Source organism: Dromaius novaehollandiae, chromosome 4 (assembly GCF_036370855.1).
Source record: "Dromaius novaehollandiae isolate bDroNov1 chromosome 4, bDroNov1.hap1, whole genome shotgun sequence".
In the NCBI taxonomy this organism is placed as follows: Eukaryota; Metazoa; Chordata; class Aves; order Casuariiformes; family Dromaiidae; genus Dromaius; species Dromaius novaehollandiae.
In genome coordinates this window covers 59,923,920-59,941,221 of record NC_088101.1, presented here as the reverse complement: position 1 = coordinate 59,941,221, position 17,302 = coordinate 59,923,920, and the positions used below count along the sequence as shown (strand labels likewise).

General features: G+C 37.6%; 1 protein-coding gene across 15 annotated transcripts in view; it reads left to right on the top strand.

The window, feature by feature from the left end:
• Positions 1–17,302, top strand: part of ATP10D (ATPase phospholipid transporting 10D (putative)) — a 57,837-nt gene that overhangs the window by 8,467 nt on the left and 32,068 nt on the right. For 13 of the 15 annotated variants that reach the window (XR_010389080.1, XR_010389079.1, XR_010389078.1 and 10 more), the window contains 7 exons: positions 2,095–2,403; positions 3,185–3,379; positions 9,379–9,583; positions 13,903–13,988; positions 15,126–15,232; positions 15,996–16,127; positions 17,127–17,254. Coding sequence is in view for 12 of the 15 variants with exons in the window: in XM_064511193.1 (XP_064367263.1) it covers positions 2,135–2,403; positions 3,185–3,379; positions 9,379–9,583; positions 13,903–13,988; positions 15,126–15,232; positions 15,996–16,127; positions 17,127–17,254 (1,122 nt within the window). In the remaining 3 variants the exon portion in view is untranslated. Of the gene's footprint in view, positions 1–2,094; positions 2,404–3,184; positions 3,380–9,378; positions 9,584–13,902; positions 13,989–15,125; positions 15,233–15,995; positions 16,128–17,126; positions 17,255–17,302 lie in introns of those variants that run through there. The other 2 variants (XM_026093562.2, XM_064511195.1) reach the window with 2 other exon arrangements.

The following is a 17,302-nucleotide window of genomic DNA, read 5'->3' as shown; positions in this document are numbered from 1 at the left end:
AGATTGATTTTGTTAAAAGAGAATGGAGAGAGGGGAGTGTAAGACCAAATATTTGGCAGAATATGCAAATCTGAAAATGGGACATAGAACAGTAGTGTAACTTGGCATAGGGCTTGCCTACTATATATAGTCTACCAAACGTGCAAATTTTACTGTGCTGATCTTTTGCTATAGTATATGCAGTTAGTAAGATAGTAAGAAAGTAATCTTCAGACAGAAGTAGCTGCACTGATTAAATGATTTTGAGCTCAAACAAGTTATAGTTTTATATAAATATAAGATGAGCTCTCCTTGGAAGAAGTACTTGCAAAAAGTGTTTCAACTATTAATTATAAAAATTTTCATGTAGTTTTGAGCTTCTATTAAAGAATGGCTCATGTGCCTAAAAGTGCTTTTCTGACTATAGTGAGTGTTTGATAAATTGAGTATCACCTGTACCTATGAACTTTAGCTTCCTTTAGGAAAACATAAATTCCTGAATAGATTGCTAGAACTTATCTAAGGTGAAGAGAGAAGAAATACTGCAGTGGAATTTCTCTCTCCTCCCTCAGCTGACAAGAATTCTCATGACTTCTCTGATTCAGTAGGAAGAGGGTTTTCTGACCATGAAAGCTGCTTAGTGCTGTTCACTGGCAATGCCTTGCCTATGTTGTGAGGCTGTACTCAGATGCCTCTTGCTGTGCTGCTGACTCAGGTTTAATAAAGGCCATCAATCATCAGCAAGGACTGAGATAAGCACTCCTTCCAGAATGATGCTCTTTGCAGAATTAGCAGCTTGTTTCACCATACTACAGCACAAGAAAATGGAGGACAGGCTGTTTTCCTGAGGTGTTATTGTATGGTTGATGTAGAAATAGAGCTTATGTGGTGGAAAAGGAACCAAAACTCAGGTAAGTTATGATAGATGGTGTCTGAATCTTGTGTGATGTTTCAGTTTTGGGGAATGCAACTTGTGGTCTTTATTGTTGCTTTGGGAAAGTTAGATTGCTGTAAGACAGTTCAGGCTTTAACAGAAGAGAAATATTACAAATAAAGTGCAAAGCTGTTATTTTCTATAATATATCATTCTTAAGATATAAGGGCCATATCTCTGAGACACCTAAGGGTAGATGGAAATTTGCTGCATGTCCACACACAGAAACATCTGCCAGAATTGGGAACTTAATAGAAACATAAAACTAGAGAAACCAGTTGTGGCAAGTATTCTTTTAGCATAGAGTTTTTTCAAAATTCATTTGTGTGAACAAATCTTATGGTAGGTAAAAGAAGCAATACTGCAGTCCCAGAGCAGTTCTTTACTGTTGGATTGTCAGGTTTGTTGTAGACGGTAGAGAACTACAAGAGTCAAGTCTTAAATCTGTGTAAGGCATTACTGTGATGTAACATACTGACTATTGAGAGCTGTAAAAGTAACTGAGTAGTTTATTGCCTAAATAGGGATTTTAGAAAGACTGAAGAATGCCTCACCTCATAGTTAATATAAAAGCGTGTATGAAAGAGTACTCTCTTGCAGTAGATAAGACATTTTTATCCAGACCTAATTTTCTAAGTAAAATTGCCCAGTATCATTTACTTTAGCAGTCATTATATAACCATGCATAACATTCTCATTTGGATTTCTCAAGCCTCAAGTGCTGCTACAATGCATGCTTTAGTACATACAATTTCAGAAATCAGTACAAATTTAAACTATATTTTTTGTGCCTCTGATAATGTAAAATAGGAAAATGAAAGCTCTTTATTGGGAAAAAAATTGACTCAAGTCTGTAATTAATAGCAGAGAATATTCGAGTCAGATTTGTTTTCTTTTATAAAACACTGACAAAAGTACTGTGCATTTTAAACAGAGTAATCAGCTTTAAGATCCTGAAAGAGAGGGTGAAATTCAGATACATTCAACTTATGTAAAGACCACTAGACCACTGAAGCAAAAATTCCTAACCTCACATAAGCTATTAACTGTCTGTTCTTTTTAAAATCAAAATATGTAAATGACTTTTTTCCTAGGCTTCTTCAAAACTGTAACTTTGACTTTTTAGTTAAAAAGCTTTTGCAGAATATTGCATAACTTGCCATATTTCAACATGTTTCTAGATAGAGGACACTCCTTGGGTTACAGAACCTTTCAGGCACAATGGCAGATGCTGTCCGCTGGGCCCGATACCGTTGGCAGCGACTGATGTCTACAGAAGGCAGAGAAGGTAGCAACAGCAGCAATTCAAGTAACAAGTGCTATCAATCATCAAAAACCATCGGCAAACATAGGATAGTGATACCTTGTTTGGGACATTTTGAGGAAGAGTATGAAAAGGTATCAAAGCTGTACATGAACAACAGAATACGGACTACTAAGTATACTGTATTGAATTTTATACCGCGGAATTTATTTGAGCAATTTCACAGGTAATGAGCTGTTGTATTTTGAATGTGGAATTCTTCTGAATTGGAATCCTTTTATTTAAATATGTGTGTTAATATATAGATGAGTATTTTTTTAAGTTCTTCTTTCCTGACCTGCCTGTCACTTCTGAAAACATTTGTTATTTGGCCAAAGTCTCTTGAATATCAGTCTTGGGCTAATTCTTTTCTTCATAGCTTGTGTCATTGCCCTCCATTCAACTCTTTGGGTTATTGAAGTATTCCTTCTTCTTAAAGAACTGACACACAGCAATCTGCAGTAGGATTTTCAGCTCATTTCCTCCAAATGTATTCCTCCTCTTCTGTCACTTCTTACCCTGTGGCCAGCTTTTTCATCCTCCTTCTGCTGGGAGCACTGCTGATTTGGAAGGTTATGCAGGAAGGTAACAGGATGGCTCCCTCTTGAAAATAAGGTACCTCCCCCAGAAGATAGTAAAATTCAGGTTAAAAGTCCTGGAAATTTGAGAGAGTTCAAGTTCACCAAAGCCTCACTGGGAGACATATGTAGACCTGGTGGGAGGGCTAGAAATAAAGGAAAATCCTTGGTTTCTGCATCTGCTGATCATGCATATTCAGCAACCATCCAGCCAAATATATTTTGGCTAGAGACTGAAATCAGGACTTTAGATACTTTGTTCTTAAATTGTAAATGGGGTGGGGAAGAGAGGAATTACTGCCAGCTTAAGTTTCTATATAGCATTGAGTGGGGGAGTAAGGGTATCTCTCTGCTAGCATAGCTAACTCCTACATTTGTTCTTTGTTTCAGAGTTGCCAATTTGTATTTCCTGTTTTTAGTTGTTCTAAACTGGGTTCCTATGGTGGAAGCCTTCCAGAAAGAAATTACAATGCTACCTCTAGTAGTGGTTCTCACAGTTACTGCGGTGAAGGATGGTCTGGAAGACTACTCAAAATACAAAATGGATAAACGGATAAACAACTTACTAACCAAAGTGTATAGCAGGTAAGGGACAACAATCTTTTTCGCTTGTTGTTATTAAAGTGATTATGAGCATGTGTGGAAAAGCTGTTGAAAAATCTTCTGATTTACTTTCTGAATACTCATAGAATCACAGAATGGTTTTAGTTGGAAGAAGCCTCTGTAGGTCATCTAGTCCAGCCCTGCTCAAAGCAGGTCTAGTTAGATCAGGTTACTCAGGGACTTGCCTAGTTGAGTCTTGAACACCAGTTTAGTTAAATGGATATCACATTAGTGTAAACTTCACAGAAATAATTTATTCTTTAGTTGAAGCAATAGTGTTGATGCATGAGTTTGTACTGTACCAAGATAGTTTGACTAGTTCAATTTTTTGTACAAACAGATCATTTGTTTTGAGAGGCATATTTTTAGTTAAAAATCACTGTAGGGATCATAGAAATCCAAGGGTTACTAATTTATCATTTTATATTAATGAAGCTCATTAATGCTATCAGGATGTACTCATCATGAAATAAAATTCTGCCAAACAGAATGTTATTATTTTCATTTGAATGCATGACATAGTTTGGTACAGATGTTAGTGTCTGTTCTACGGTACTGGACTGCAGGTTTGCTGATTAGACAGTTATTATGCATGAATAATAAAAAAGCAGGAAAGCAAACTGGGCACATTCTAAATTAACTGGCAAAAAACTGTTTTTCATGTGTGTCAGTGCTGCCCACATCTCTTTTTTTTTTTTTCTTCTATGCCTGTCTAAAAAGGTGTTGTGGCACTCGCTCAAAGTCTGTAAAATGCAGCTATAAAGGATAAATGAAAGTCTCTCTATAGTGGACCCTTTTCCTGTCTTGCATGCTTTGTAGTCATGCAGGGAAACAAGTATATTTGAAAAAAAAAAACCTTTTCATTTACTGTAATAGCCAGTACAGATAATAGCACCTGTAGGAGAGAACAGATTGGCAGCTAGGCACTTTAATGAAAAGAGAGGAGCTTAAAATGTAGTCTAGGACTTCACACATACTGTGTGTTACTGCTCAGACCTTATCAAATTTGTTAAAGACGCGCCTTTCCTAGTGAAGGCAACACACTGACCATAATCAGCACATGCAGCAAGATTACAATCTAGTACTGCATAACTATTAAGTATATTGTGATGTTACTCGGAAGATATAATCTCTAGTTTCTAGCCTTTGACATGTTTTGTTGGTATTTTAAGAGCTAGTTCATAACTGTAGAAATAATCTGGACTATCATTTTATATAATCAAAGAGAAAACAAATGGCTTTTTTTTTTTGCGAGCACAAATGCCTGATATTTTCAGCAGCTTTCCCAGAAATGTTTTATTCAACCTGTAAAAATTTGAGCTTGAAACAAGAAAATAATTGAGCTATTAGGAAAGAGAAGTGGTTTATTTTTCATGTCTGCAAAGAAGGCTTAAGAGAGAAGCTGGATTATTTCTGCTATGAATTGTGTCACCTACCCTGAAAAAATTCTATGCCAGAAAGCTGGAGTATGCAATATCCATATTCCTGATTATTCTGTGTGTTAGTGACTCTTTGTGCAATCTCATATCAATGTCAATGAAACAGAATTGATTACTGATTTTCTTTTCTGTTTTGGTTCCTTCTCCCAAAATGTTGTGAAATATGCAGTGCCCATATTAGTCATCTGTAAAAATGTCTTCTTATGTCTGTAAATATGTAGTTTTTGTAACTTATTTTTCTTCTTAATTTCTTCATGATGAATTATTTTATATTGTATAATTTGGATTTTTGGAGGCGCGGTTTAGGAGAATTAAAGCTTACTGGTACATAAATGATTGTTCATTGTGTATGAGCTGATTTATCTTAAACGTGATTAATCCCACATTAGGATTCAGAATTTCTTAGTCAGTTTAATGAGAATCCCTTAGAAATTTGAATGACTCTTCCAGTGCATATGTTTAATCAAGCATATTCATATCAATTCTAAACCTGCTGAAGAACTAGGTAGTATTGAATACAATTTCCAGTTATTTTCTTACAATATTTTTTCATCTTGACATGTTATATACCTTGTGCATGTTGTCTTTGCGTAATTTTACTTATGCGTTAGATACTGCTGTCTACATAGCTACTGAGACAAGTGCCCACTAAAATAGATCTTCTTGTTATCTCAGCATAACTAAGCAATAGTTGTCATGCTTGAAAATTGGTGGGCCTCCCACTGGTAGCTGAAGATGATTTGCATTAACCATTTTGAGGAAGACTGGTGGTCCTCACTTCTTGAACTCTTGTGAGCCTTGCTGTTATAAAAAGTTAGTGTTCGTAATAAATACCAGTTTCACTGTGCTATGTTGTCCATGACAAAACATACCAGTCTCAGTGCCTTGATAAATCCATCCAAGCAACTACATGCTAGTTTTCTGTGCTTTTTACCAAATCTGTTTTTTTCCCCTTATTTCTTTTTCTTTACAACAGTCGAAGACAATCATAGTTTCAGAGTTTTCAACTTGCTACTTCTGGGGGTTTTATATCCAAGACTGGAATTTGTTCATTTCATATCAGAATTATCGTACTTGGCCTTAAATACACAGAGGCTGAGGTTGCTCTTTCCAGACAAGCTTATTTCTGTCTTGAAAATGTGAGAAAATAAGATAGAGTTGCTTAAGTGTATTTTTCTTCTGTCTCATCTTTCCCTTGCGGGATAAGAAAACATATCAATGAACAGTAAAAACGTGTTAAGTATGCAATTGTTGCTACAACTTTGAATTCTTAGTTATTCAAGTCCTCCTGTCTTTTTAAAAAGTTATCATTTAAAGCAGTGTGAGTTTATTTAAATAGCCATGAATCACAAAGTAAGATGCACTTCTGTTTGTTTAAGTATCTCTTAAAATCATATAGTTTGTCCCATTTCGTTAAAGCTGTGTTGAGGTGATGATGACAGAAAATACCCATTTATTCTCCCATTGTGTTATTACTAAAAGCTGTTAAACTTGCTAGCTGGCTTGGCACTGAGCTGGATGAAGAATGTGTGCGTGATCTGGCCGCAGCCACAGCAGAAGGGAGGAGGATGACTATGCTGGCCAGTACCACCTTCTCCCCTTCTTCCCTCTCGCGCTGGCCTCTCGAGTATATTTCTGTTTCATTCAAAGCGTTGGATGTAGATGTGTTACAATTACCATCCTTTACAAATGCATTTGTATGCAAATCATTGTATATATGTGAAAGGCGGGTATAATTTAATATACAATTTTTCTTTATGCAATTAAGCAAGAATAGTTCTTTCCAGAAGGTTCTTCCTTACCATTATTCTCCCTTTCCTGTCCCAGTCCCTAGTCTAGGAAGAAGAAAGTTAGACTTGTCCAAGTGCAGACAGTAAAAAAAGAAGAAGAAGCATCATGTACTCTCAGTCCCACATTTATTAAATAGGTAGTGATTTTAAGGAGAAATCTTTGCCATCTGCTGAGGGGTAGTTCTCGACGCTGGCAGCATAGACAAGCTGGTCTTCATAATTCTCAGTACGACACGTGGTCATAAGAAGAAATCTAGGGATGTGAAAATATATATGTTATTCTCTTTTTAATCTCTAGTCAATAATTACTTCAAGGATAAATCAAAAGGTTGCTTTGTTGCAAAATACTACTTCTGAATATTTCTGTGGTTTTGCAGATTCCAAAGTTTTAACACTTTGAAAAATTACTGTAGAAGTCAGTGGCAGAAAACTGCAGCTTTCACTTTAGATTTTATCAGTGTCTTCTCTTTCTCTCTTTTTTTTTCTTTTTCCTTCATCCTGTCAGGTCCAGATCTGTATTACTATATCTAGTGTTAATCCTTTCTTTATGAGCTTATTTTGCCTTGCTTACCTTTCCATTTCCATTCTTTCTCTAACTCTTCTAGATACAAGGTGGACATGAAAGTAAATGTCTCCCAGTTCCCTGCTGGGCCTGATTCTGAAGTCCTTGCCGTCACACTGGAAGAGCGAGGTGAAGGGGCTGTTACGGAGTGGCCAGGGCGCTCTGTGCCAGTGGGTCTTATGCTCTCCTTGGACTCGCTTTGCTTCTTAGCGCGGGGTAGATTGGACTACACATAACTTTATGCTGATGTAGTTTCCAATACCTGAAAAGTATTTCTAAACAAAACAGATTATTAATTTTCAGCTGGTGCAGTTCCCTAAATTGCTTTACTGTGTGAGCACCTTTGTAGGTATATAGAAGCAATGGCAGAGGGAAAGTAAGACTGAGCTCAGTTTGATGAAGGCTTGAGTGATACCTTTCATATGTGAATCACATCCTGCTTCTACAAATCTTCCATCCTTTTTCCTCTTTACCTCGATATTTAGGTCTTTTAAGGCTTTTTTTTGGTTAATTTGTTGTAAGAATCTTTCTTCCAGCTCTTATTTTCCCTTATTTTAAGGGAATGTATTGGTATAAAATGTAAATTCTTGTAATGTTTTTGAATCCATCTGTCTCGTCATAAACATGACTGTTGCCTTAATTAAATTTTACATGCTTTCCATTGTGCCAATTTTCCATCTGCTTAGAAAACCAATGATGAGCATCTTTAGAAGGAAGCAAATAAATGGTTCAAGTTGGATTAATTTTATATTAGCTTTTATTGCTTCCTGGTTCTGCTTCGCTTGCACGTTGAAAGCAGTTTAACCACCTTCACTTTATCTTCACGAGAGAAATTGTCATCAAAACACTTGTTAATTGTGTGGTCTTTGTGCCTTCTTTTTGTAGAGAAGCGTTTTCTAAGGGGGTACTGTCAGATAATGCAGGTCGGAAAGGTATGGGTGCAAGGCATAGCATAAGAAATATTTTTCTGTTGTTTTCTTTCTTATTGGAAGTATCTATTTGTATTTGAGTGTTTATCAGGAGCATTTTACATAGCTAGCACTTTGATTAAAGCCAGTATGCCAATGCCAGTCTGCGTAAAACTACCATACTGCTCAGTTTGTTAGCCTATGTCTATACTGTGGAACGCAGGTGCGTGCCAGCTCCCCGATGCAAGTGTGCTTCTCAGCCGTGCCAGGACGAGACCCAGGATAGGAAGCACGAGGTGGAAGACAGCCCATAGCACAGCCCAGACTATACTCCAGTCTGGATGACTGAGAAACCAGGAATGTGGAGAATACATGCTCCTCTCTTTAAACATAGCTTTAGGATTAGTCTGTAATTGGTACCAAAAATGTACTGCAGCCAGACACGTACAGTATTTGCAAGAGCAACTGTGTGTGTCCTAACACCCATATTGCAGTGCTGCGTGCCTCTAGCTAATTGAAGCACTCCTCGTTGCTCGTTACCTTGCATCCTATTTACCACTCTAAATCTAATTGTGTTTGCAATAAACTGCTGTGATTACATAAAAGGAAGATTTTTTTGTGACAGCTGAGGGCAGGACAGCAGCTATAAATTGAAAATTGAAGATAGCTCAAACTTATGTATATCACATCCAGATATTTCATAACAATAATAAGGAATTCAAACTCTGAATGCTTAGGGGCCTGAGCTCTTAATGCCTTCTCTACATGTTATAGGGTCTTGCTACCTTATGTTCAAAAATAATGGAAGGGATATTTTAAAAGCCTGTAAATATGAGTATTTGTTGAGAGTATTGGTGAAGTGATTGAATATTCTTTGCTTCCTGGTACGTGTTCATCATATTGGGAGACCAGACATCTGGCTTTTAAAGGCCTTATCAGAAGGGAAAAAGATTTGATGTTTTTGTTTGCATAGTTGCAACAAAACGTCACCCAAAGAGAAATTTTTAAAACACTACTTTCTTTCTGGGAGTAATAAAAATACAGGAAGCAAGTGGCCTGAATTTCAAATGGAGATAAAGTAATTCTTTGAGGGTGACTGGAATGCAATTCCCAAGAAGACAGGGTTGGGTTCCAGGTGCTGATTATTTGTAATTATACTTGTCTTGAGTTTTTTTTATGACTTGAAAGCACAGATTAACTGTTATAGTCATCTTCTAGCACACTGTGTTTCTCTGAGCTTTCAGTTTATGGGGTTTTTTTAATTATTTTGTATGTATTTTAGAAAAGAGAAGAAATACATAGAGGAGCACTGGAAAAATGTCAATGTTGGGGACTTCATCCGGCTTTCACGTAATGAAATCATTCCTGCTGACATGGTGCTGTTATATTCTACTGACCTGGATGGAATCTGTTATATTGAAACAGCAGGCCTTGATGGAGAAACCAACCTAAAGCAGAGGCAGGTGGTGAGAGGATGTTCAGAGCAGGTGATAATTGTGCATTTCTGTTGGATTAAGAAAGTCAACATGCCAGATGGTCAACTAAAATACCCCCCAGCTCTCTAGATTACCTAGTTCTTGGTAGGTCAGCAATCCCCATCTAAAGCAAACTAACCAGATACCATAGTTTTAGTTTGTGTCTAGAGTTATTTTGGAGCAAATCTCTGTGAGCTTACTTATCCCAGAATAAGAAAGCCCTATTTCAAGTGACACAAGCCAGTAAAAATACTCAGTTATATATTAGTAAGTCACTGGTGACTTACCATTTCATGGGGATGAAATTGGAATTTTTTAGAATGGAGCTGCTTATCTTATCTGCCCCAATATTCTCTTTTTCATTGTTTTTTCTTATTGCAAGTGTACTTTTAGCTCTAACTCTGTTCCTTCAAGGATTTCTAAAACCTTTGGAACCTTTCTGATTTTCTGCAACAAGCTTGCTGTGAACAACGTTAACTGGGTCGTCTTCCCTTTGGAGATTGAACATCACTGGGTCTCGGCAGTTTTCCACACAGCAAGTGGTAGTGGAAACTCAGTGGATCTTTGCTTTTCCAACATGGAAATCACATGATTAGAGCTTTATAAGCAATTCATAAAAGCCATTTCAGGTCCTGAAGACGTGTCTACCATTGTTTTAATATCAGACAAACCAACCTTATTTAGTATTAATTCTAGTAGACAAAATACTGGAGACAGGCACAAAGAAAATGGTGTCAAAAAAAAAAGAAACCCTGACTTTTGTGCAGTCTTCAGCACATCTAGTACTGAGTTCTGATGCTGAAGCAGACCACACTGAACGCAACAGCAGAGAGGACTTGGTGCTGTCTGTAAGGACAGACTGTTTAGTCCTCCGGAGGTAAAATAACAAAAACTCTGCATTGTCAGCAGTGATGAGGAGGTCAGGAGGAGTACCTTCCTGTGAAGACTCCTCTGATACTTAGGAGTGTGGTAAGACCAAAGCCATGATGTGATGTCTATGAAGAATGGTGTTTCTTATCCCCTTACAGAGACATACATTCTTTTTTTTTTCTCCTGTCATATTACTTTCTGATTGAAAGACCTATTTGATCTCTGTGTAGATACATATCATTAGGCAAGCCAAAATTCAAATGCCTCTATAGGCCATCACACTGAGATGGCTCTGATCTCACACCAGCTCATGCTTCTAAGATTTGATTTCGGCCTCACTCAAGAAACAGACCACTTCCTCTGTTTCCAGAAAACTTGCACCAAAATGCTAGGAAGAGTCATACTGCCTAAAAAAGCGATGATTTCTTCACCATCAACAATTGTTCATTTTTGCCCTCAAATAGACAAAAATTCTTATCATTCTAGGGTCTTCTCATTGGAACTGGATAGATTGTGAATATAGAGGCCCGGTCAACTTTGCACACCTCCAACCTCCTGATAGCTCAGGTCCAACCAGAGGCTCCATCTGCACAAACTCAGACTGAGCAGTGCTGTGTGCAATAGTTAGCTGACAACCTGCCCTCTCAGCTATCTACTTGCATAACCAGGTTTTGTAAGCATCTCAGAGAAATAGGAAGAAACTAAATCTAATTAAGGGATTTCTAAAGAGAAGGGCCAAGAAGACCCAACCTACTTGTAAGAATGTTATCTCCCTTCCTCTTTGTGGCTCTGAGCAAGTGGAAACACAAACAAAGGTTATCAGTGAAGCAGCTTTTCTTGCACTTGGGATTCTTTTAAGAGAAGGCGAGGCAAAATTGAAGCATGAAACAGGAGCTGAAACCTTCTTAGTCAAATATTATTTTCTGGTGACTTAGAATAGCACAATCTTTTTGAAGTGCTTATATGACAACAGGAAAGAATTTAGGGAGGTAACTCAAGAGGCCTCATAGATAACAGAGCTGGTAACAAGGCACAGAACAGTGTCTCCAGCCACCTTGGCGTTCCTAGAGAAACACCCCAAACAACTGTGGATCTACTCTCTGAGGATACTGAGCTATTTAGTGAATAAGTTGACATTGCTCTGCTGCTTTCAAGAGACTCAGAAGTTGTTTCCTGTGAAGAAGGGATTAATCTCCTTTTCCTTCCATACCTCATATGGTTAGCCAAACCATGCATAAATCTACAGGGGTGGAAAAGCCAAAATATCATTAGCACTAAGTCACTGTGAGCGGTGAGCGTTTCGTGTTAAAAGAGAGGCCACAGAACCACACTGTTGACTTCTTAGCTCATGTGGCCAGTGACTGAATCCAGTCCTGGCTGCAGCATCCTCAAAGCTAGTGGAGGCGAAAGTGCTGTCCTTTTCTGCCAGGTTGATAAAAAGAGTTGCCAGTTTTCCTCTTCCACCTTGGCTGTGCACCCCCTTCCGATGCCATATAATCGAACCATATTGACTGTCAGAAGCACAATGCAGCCAAAACAGCAAGTCTGGCCTTGGGAAGCTGCCTCCCTCCTCGTTCCAGTGGAGAGAGGCTGATACAGAAATCATCACTTGCAGCTACCTCATTCGAGTTCCATCTTTACTGTCTGTCTGTTCACCTTTCTTTTTGGTGCTTCTTTAGAGACCTTTTCACAGAATCCAAGTGGCTTTTATTCTGCTGTAGAAAAGCTTCTCTTTTGTGCTGGGAACCATAGCAAAGTGTCTCAAGAAGTAAGGGACAAAATCTTTTACTTCCAGTATTTACTCTGAAGAAGTTAAGATTACAAATGAAGACTAGACTATAAATTTCTTCTGGCCCAGGAAGAGCCAAGTGCCCATACCATGATACCTCCTTTTGGATGTAGTTTTAGTCACCTCTGTTTTTTATTGACGTACAGTAGACATGCCTATGCCTATCATGGGCTGCACCCAGAGGTTTTGTGGTTGCTTTTTCTCATATTGCAAGAAGCTCCTACCAGCTACTTCGCTGCTGTTGAGGAACATCTGACCAAGTCAGATGGTTTAGTTGTGCATCAAAAATAATATGGTTTCACCAGAAATATGTGTCTAGAGATGGTTTCCAGAATGCAGAGAAGAATCAACTGCTTTGGTAATTTTGCTTCCTTTTTGGGGTAATCCTTATATTCTTTGTTCTCTTTTTTGTGTAATCGTTGCACAATGCAAATGCATGAGAAACATTAATCAATGCACTGTTGTACATTTTACAGAAATTTTGCACTTCCTGTACAAATAAGCAAGAGGAAGATTAGTGGAGAAGGTCTTTCACTGTTAGTTAATGACATTTACAAAGAGATTGAAGATATCTGTCTAGGACTGTTCATGACTTAGTACAGTGCAACAAATCAATGCAGCAAAATATAGCAAAAATTTTTTTTATCACACCAGCTAGGTGTGTGCTAATAATAAAATGTTATGCTTTCTGAGTTTCAAATTCTATTTATGGGGTTGTGTTTTAGCCCACAGTTGTTATTCTCCTCATGTGAAGTCACCCATTTATGGGAATATAGTCTTCTAGGTGACCTGTAATTACATAGAAGGTGTTTTTAGTTAAGACTGAGACTTATAGACTTGGGCTTGGAGTTTGAAACCTTAAATTGGCTGCTCTTTTTTTTTAAAGAGCAGAAAACTGACTTTCCAAAGAGTTAGTGGAAGGCGTTCAACTCGGAAAAAGTTCTGTTACACCAGAGGCTACATTTCCACATATCCTGACTATACTTATATCCTATTAATTTCAACTGCAATTGCAGGTATGCAGTGATTCCAAAACCAAGGGCCTTCAGCTTTTTCCTTACTTCTTGTCAGGTTTCATTCTTTATTAATAAGAATGTTTGCGTCACTTGCCATTTCTCTTTACTGAGGAGCTCCCCTGCTCTTCATTCACAACATACACTTCTAGTCTTTCATAACAACCATTTCTTCAGTATTGGTAAGGCTCAATCATCATTAAAAAGCTCTACCTGAAAAACTTTCTTTGTGTTAGCACAGGTAGCAACTTGGTCATGGAATCAGAAACAACACAGTTTGGAAGCAGTTCTTCTTACAGAGAAGTCAGTGTCTATTTTTTCCTCATCATAAAAAAATATATATATATATATAGGAAATCTCTGCTTTTCATATGTTCTTACTGCATGTTTTTTACTTCTTCATCACTTCCCACCATTTTCTCCTCTTCAGTGTTCCCAAGATATCAGCAACTCAGCTGATACTTGCCAAGGTTTGGTATTTAATGGAAAGTCCTTGCATGCCCTGTAAGTCTGATTTACCCTGGGTCGTAGATATGCTGAGATCAGCAACTCACAAATTTGAAGCCAAATTGTTAGTGATATCCGCACCTGTGAATTTATGAAGTTTCTAAGTTCCTTCACATATGGTTTGAGTTCTCTGTTTTTTTCTATGGCTTTAGGTCTCTGAAATTCATCCAGAAAATTTTTCCAGTAGAATAGAATGTGAAAGTCCTAACAATGACCTCAGTCATTTCCGAGGCTTTATGTAAGTAAGTTTGGTGGCTCTTTAAACTAATGTCATTTGCTTTGATGTTCATACTGATTTTCAGAGAGCTTGTAATGTTCACTTTAAAAAATAATTACAACATGTATTTTCTTTTTTGTCAGTTTGCATCACTACGTTTCTGAGTGCAGCCAAGCAGATAGAGCTCCATAAAGGGCTTTCCAAATAGCAGGTTGTAAACTGCGGAAGCTCGCTAGTACTTTTTTTTTTAATTGAATATTTTCAACATCTTAGTTCAAGCTACTTTGCAATTGTGTATTCCTTATTTGAAATGGCTATTTTAAATCTGTTGTTAATGATGTGTGATATCTTCACAGTAATTATGTCCTTAATATTCAGTCTGGACCACTGCGTGGTTGGACGAGCTGCATTGCTCAGTATTGGAAATGGGAAGGACTGGCTTCCACCCCTGCTTTGACTTGTTCTGTGTAACCCTCAGTGACTTGACTGAACTCCTTTTGATCTAAGTTTCTCATCTGTCTCTTTTATTCTTAGGAGTCTATGATTTTCCTATAGACAGTAGGAAAATAAAATACTATTTCACAGAGTGGCCAATTTTCAATTTTTGAGGGGTGTATTGTCTACTGTCTTCATAGTGGGCAATGATACGTTAGAAATATGGAAAAAAAAAGCCCACCTACATAAAGCGTGATCTCTAAGAAAAACCCTGAGTAACAGTGGTCTCACCTGCCCTGAAAGTATGCCATGGGAGGGTGACCATGCGCACAATATTTTAAAATGGGATTCTGAATTGTGCTTGAATTTGTCTGATGTTGGCAATCCAAATAGGAGTCAGCTGCTTTGAGACTCGCTGTTTGTCCTGGGCTCATTTCATCTGTGTTGCCTGCTTCTGATATGCCAGCTAGCAAACCCCAGACTTGTAAACATATAGAAATTTTACTATAGTTGCCTACGTAACTAGGTTTTCAAAGGCAATCAGCATGCCAAGTGCCCCATTCTTTTGAAAAGTCCAGCCAGGAGTGTCAGAATAGCACCCAGTGACTAGCAGCCTCTGGGAAAAAGACTGTCTAGACTGTCTGCCTTTCCAAAGTTTGACTGGTAATTGGTGGAGTCCTATGGACTTGAAGAGTAAACCAAGGTAATGTGCTGTCTTTTCAGTGAGCACTCAAACAAGGAACGAGTGGGCCTCAGCAAGGAGAACTTACTGCTTCGAGGATGCACAGTAAGAAACACAGAAGCCATTGTAGGCATTGTGGTATATGCAGGTTAGTGAACCACCCCGGCTTTCACAGATTACCTTGCAAACAAGATTAAGTTACCTGCCCTAAGAAACTGTGTCATACAAAGGGAAGTATCTTTTCTTTTCCCCGAGATGTCTAACTTGAATCCAGCATAAGGCAGCTGTAGCTCAAAGGATTAGGAATGCATTAAGTTATGGAATGCGTTAAGCTTGTTTCTAGTTTAAAAATGTAAAGAGCTGATATGTCTGATTATTCATGAGAGGCCAGTTCCATTCTGTGTGAACAGGTCCTTTTCTTCCGCTGTTGTTAGCTGCAGTGGCAAATCCAAATTTTGAAAGGGACATGGAGATCTGTGGCCTTTTTAGGAGTTTTTTCTGGTCCAGAATTGAAGTTTATGCTGTTATTTGGTACTCTGTATCAAAGGGCAGGTATTTTAAGGCTAACCAATGTTATATATTCAGTCAGATAATTATAATGCAGGTGCAGAATGTTGTAGAAAATAATATTAGAAATAATATAGAAAATATCAAGAATATGATTGTTGCTGTAGGAAGGAATCTTATTAACAATATGAGATAATGTATAGACAAGATCTTGATTTATCTTGTCATTTTCTTTAGGACAGAATTACTTCATATTATGTAGGAGCTGTTAGTTACTTTGCTTACGTTTGGAATCTTCGTTCAAATACTAGTTAATAGAAACACCCAGTTTCCCAGAGCTTTAGCAATATATTTTAGTTCTGATACCTGCTAGCAGAGGATTTCAACCTGTGTTGTGGTTACAGGTCATGAAACCAAAGCCTTGCTGAACAACAGTGGCCCACATTACAAACGCAGTAAATTGGAAAGGAAAGTGAACACTGACATCCTTTGGTGTGTTCTGCTTCTAATTTTAATTTGTTTAACTGGGGCAATAGGTAAGCAAGAATCTGTAAACTCCTGCTATTTTACTCTTTCATCCTGCAGTTCTTACTGTTTTATTTTGGGGCTGATTCATTTTAACTGCCCTTCACAGAAACTGCCCTTCCCTAGCAGTTGGGGATGCTGTCAGGTTTGAGTTCATATTGTCATGTTTAATCTGCAGTATAGTCAAGGGGTATATTTCTGGTGAAAGTTCTTAGGTCTGGAGCCCGTTTCTCCAGTTCATTTCCTTCTTCCCTCACTAAATGCTCTGCAGAACTCATAACTTTTCTTAGGATTTTTAAAGTAAAATGAAATATGTGTGCAATATTGTAGGGAGAGGCCTACTTTGAGTAGAGTTGTAAGGATTTGGTATTTTAGGGGTTGATTAGAAAGTAGGCTTGAGTACTGAAATCTGAACAAGCTAAATTTTATGACAAATCAAAAAGCTATTTAAAAGATGTTTTAAAAAAACCTTCTTCAGACCACACTTAATAAAAATGTCTTATGCACTGGAATCACAGTATGTGTTAATGGAAACTGCTTTTGCTGTTGAGTTTTAAGTTTCCTACCGTAAACTAATCTTGTGATTTACACAGAATCTCTTACATGCCAATATTTATTTCACAGAGCCATAAACTGGTTAGGATGGTTAGGACCTGATGATGTGCCTATTACAGATTACGTGAAACCTGGACAAGCAAAGATAAGACAATTCATTGCCAGAGTTTTTGAAAATTATTTTTTTGAAGTGTTTAGCAAGTATAACTAGTATTCTTTTAGTTTTGATATATGCTGTATAGATGTGCTATTGATAGGAATGCAATAAAACACTTATTCATGAGTGCATTGAATTAATTTAAATGGGGTTCCCCTGGAGGAAAAGCTCGAGAGAAAAAAAATGATTATTTAAAGGCTTAGAGGTAACTGCAGAATAGAACAGCTAACACCATGACCCTGAAACATGGTGCAGTCTACATAAAAGTGATTCACTTTATCCTGTTCTTGTTTTCAAGGCCATGGAATTTGGTTAAGTACGTATTCGGAAATACCCTTTTTTAACATCCCTGAGCCGGATGGGAAATTGATTCCTCCAACATTAGCAGGGTTCAATATGTTTTGGACAATGATCATTTTATTACAGGTAACTCTGGTCTGTTTTGAACATGGGCCATATTATGTTCTTATTTGT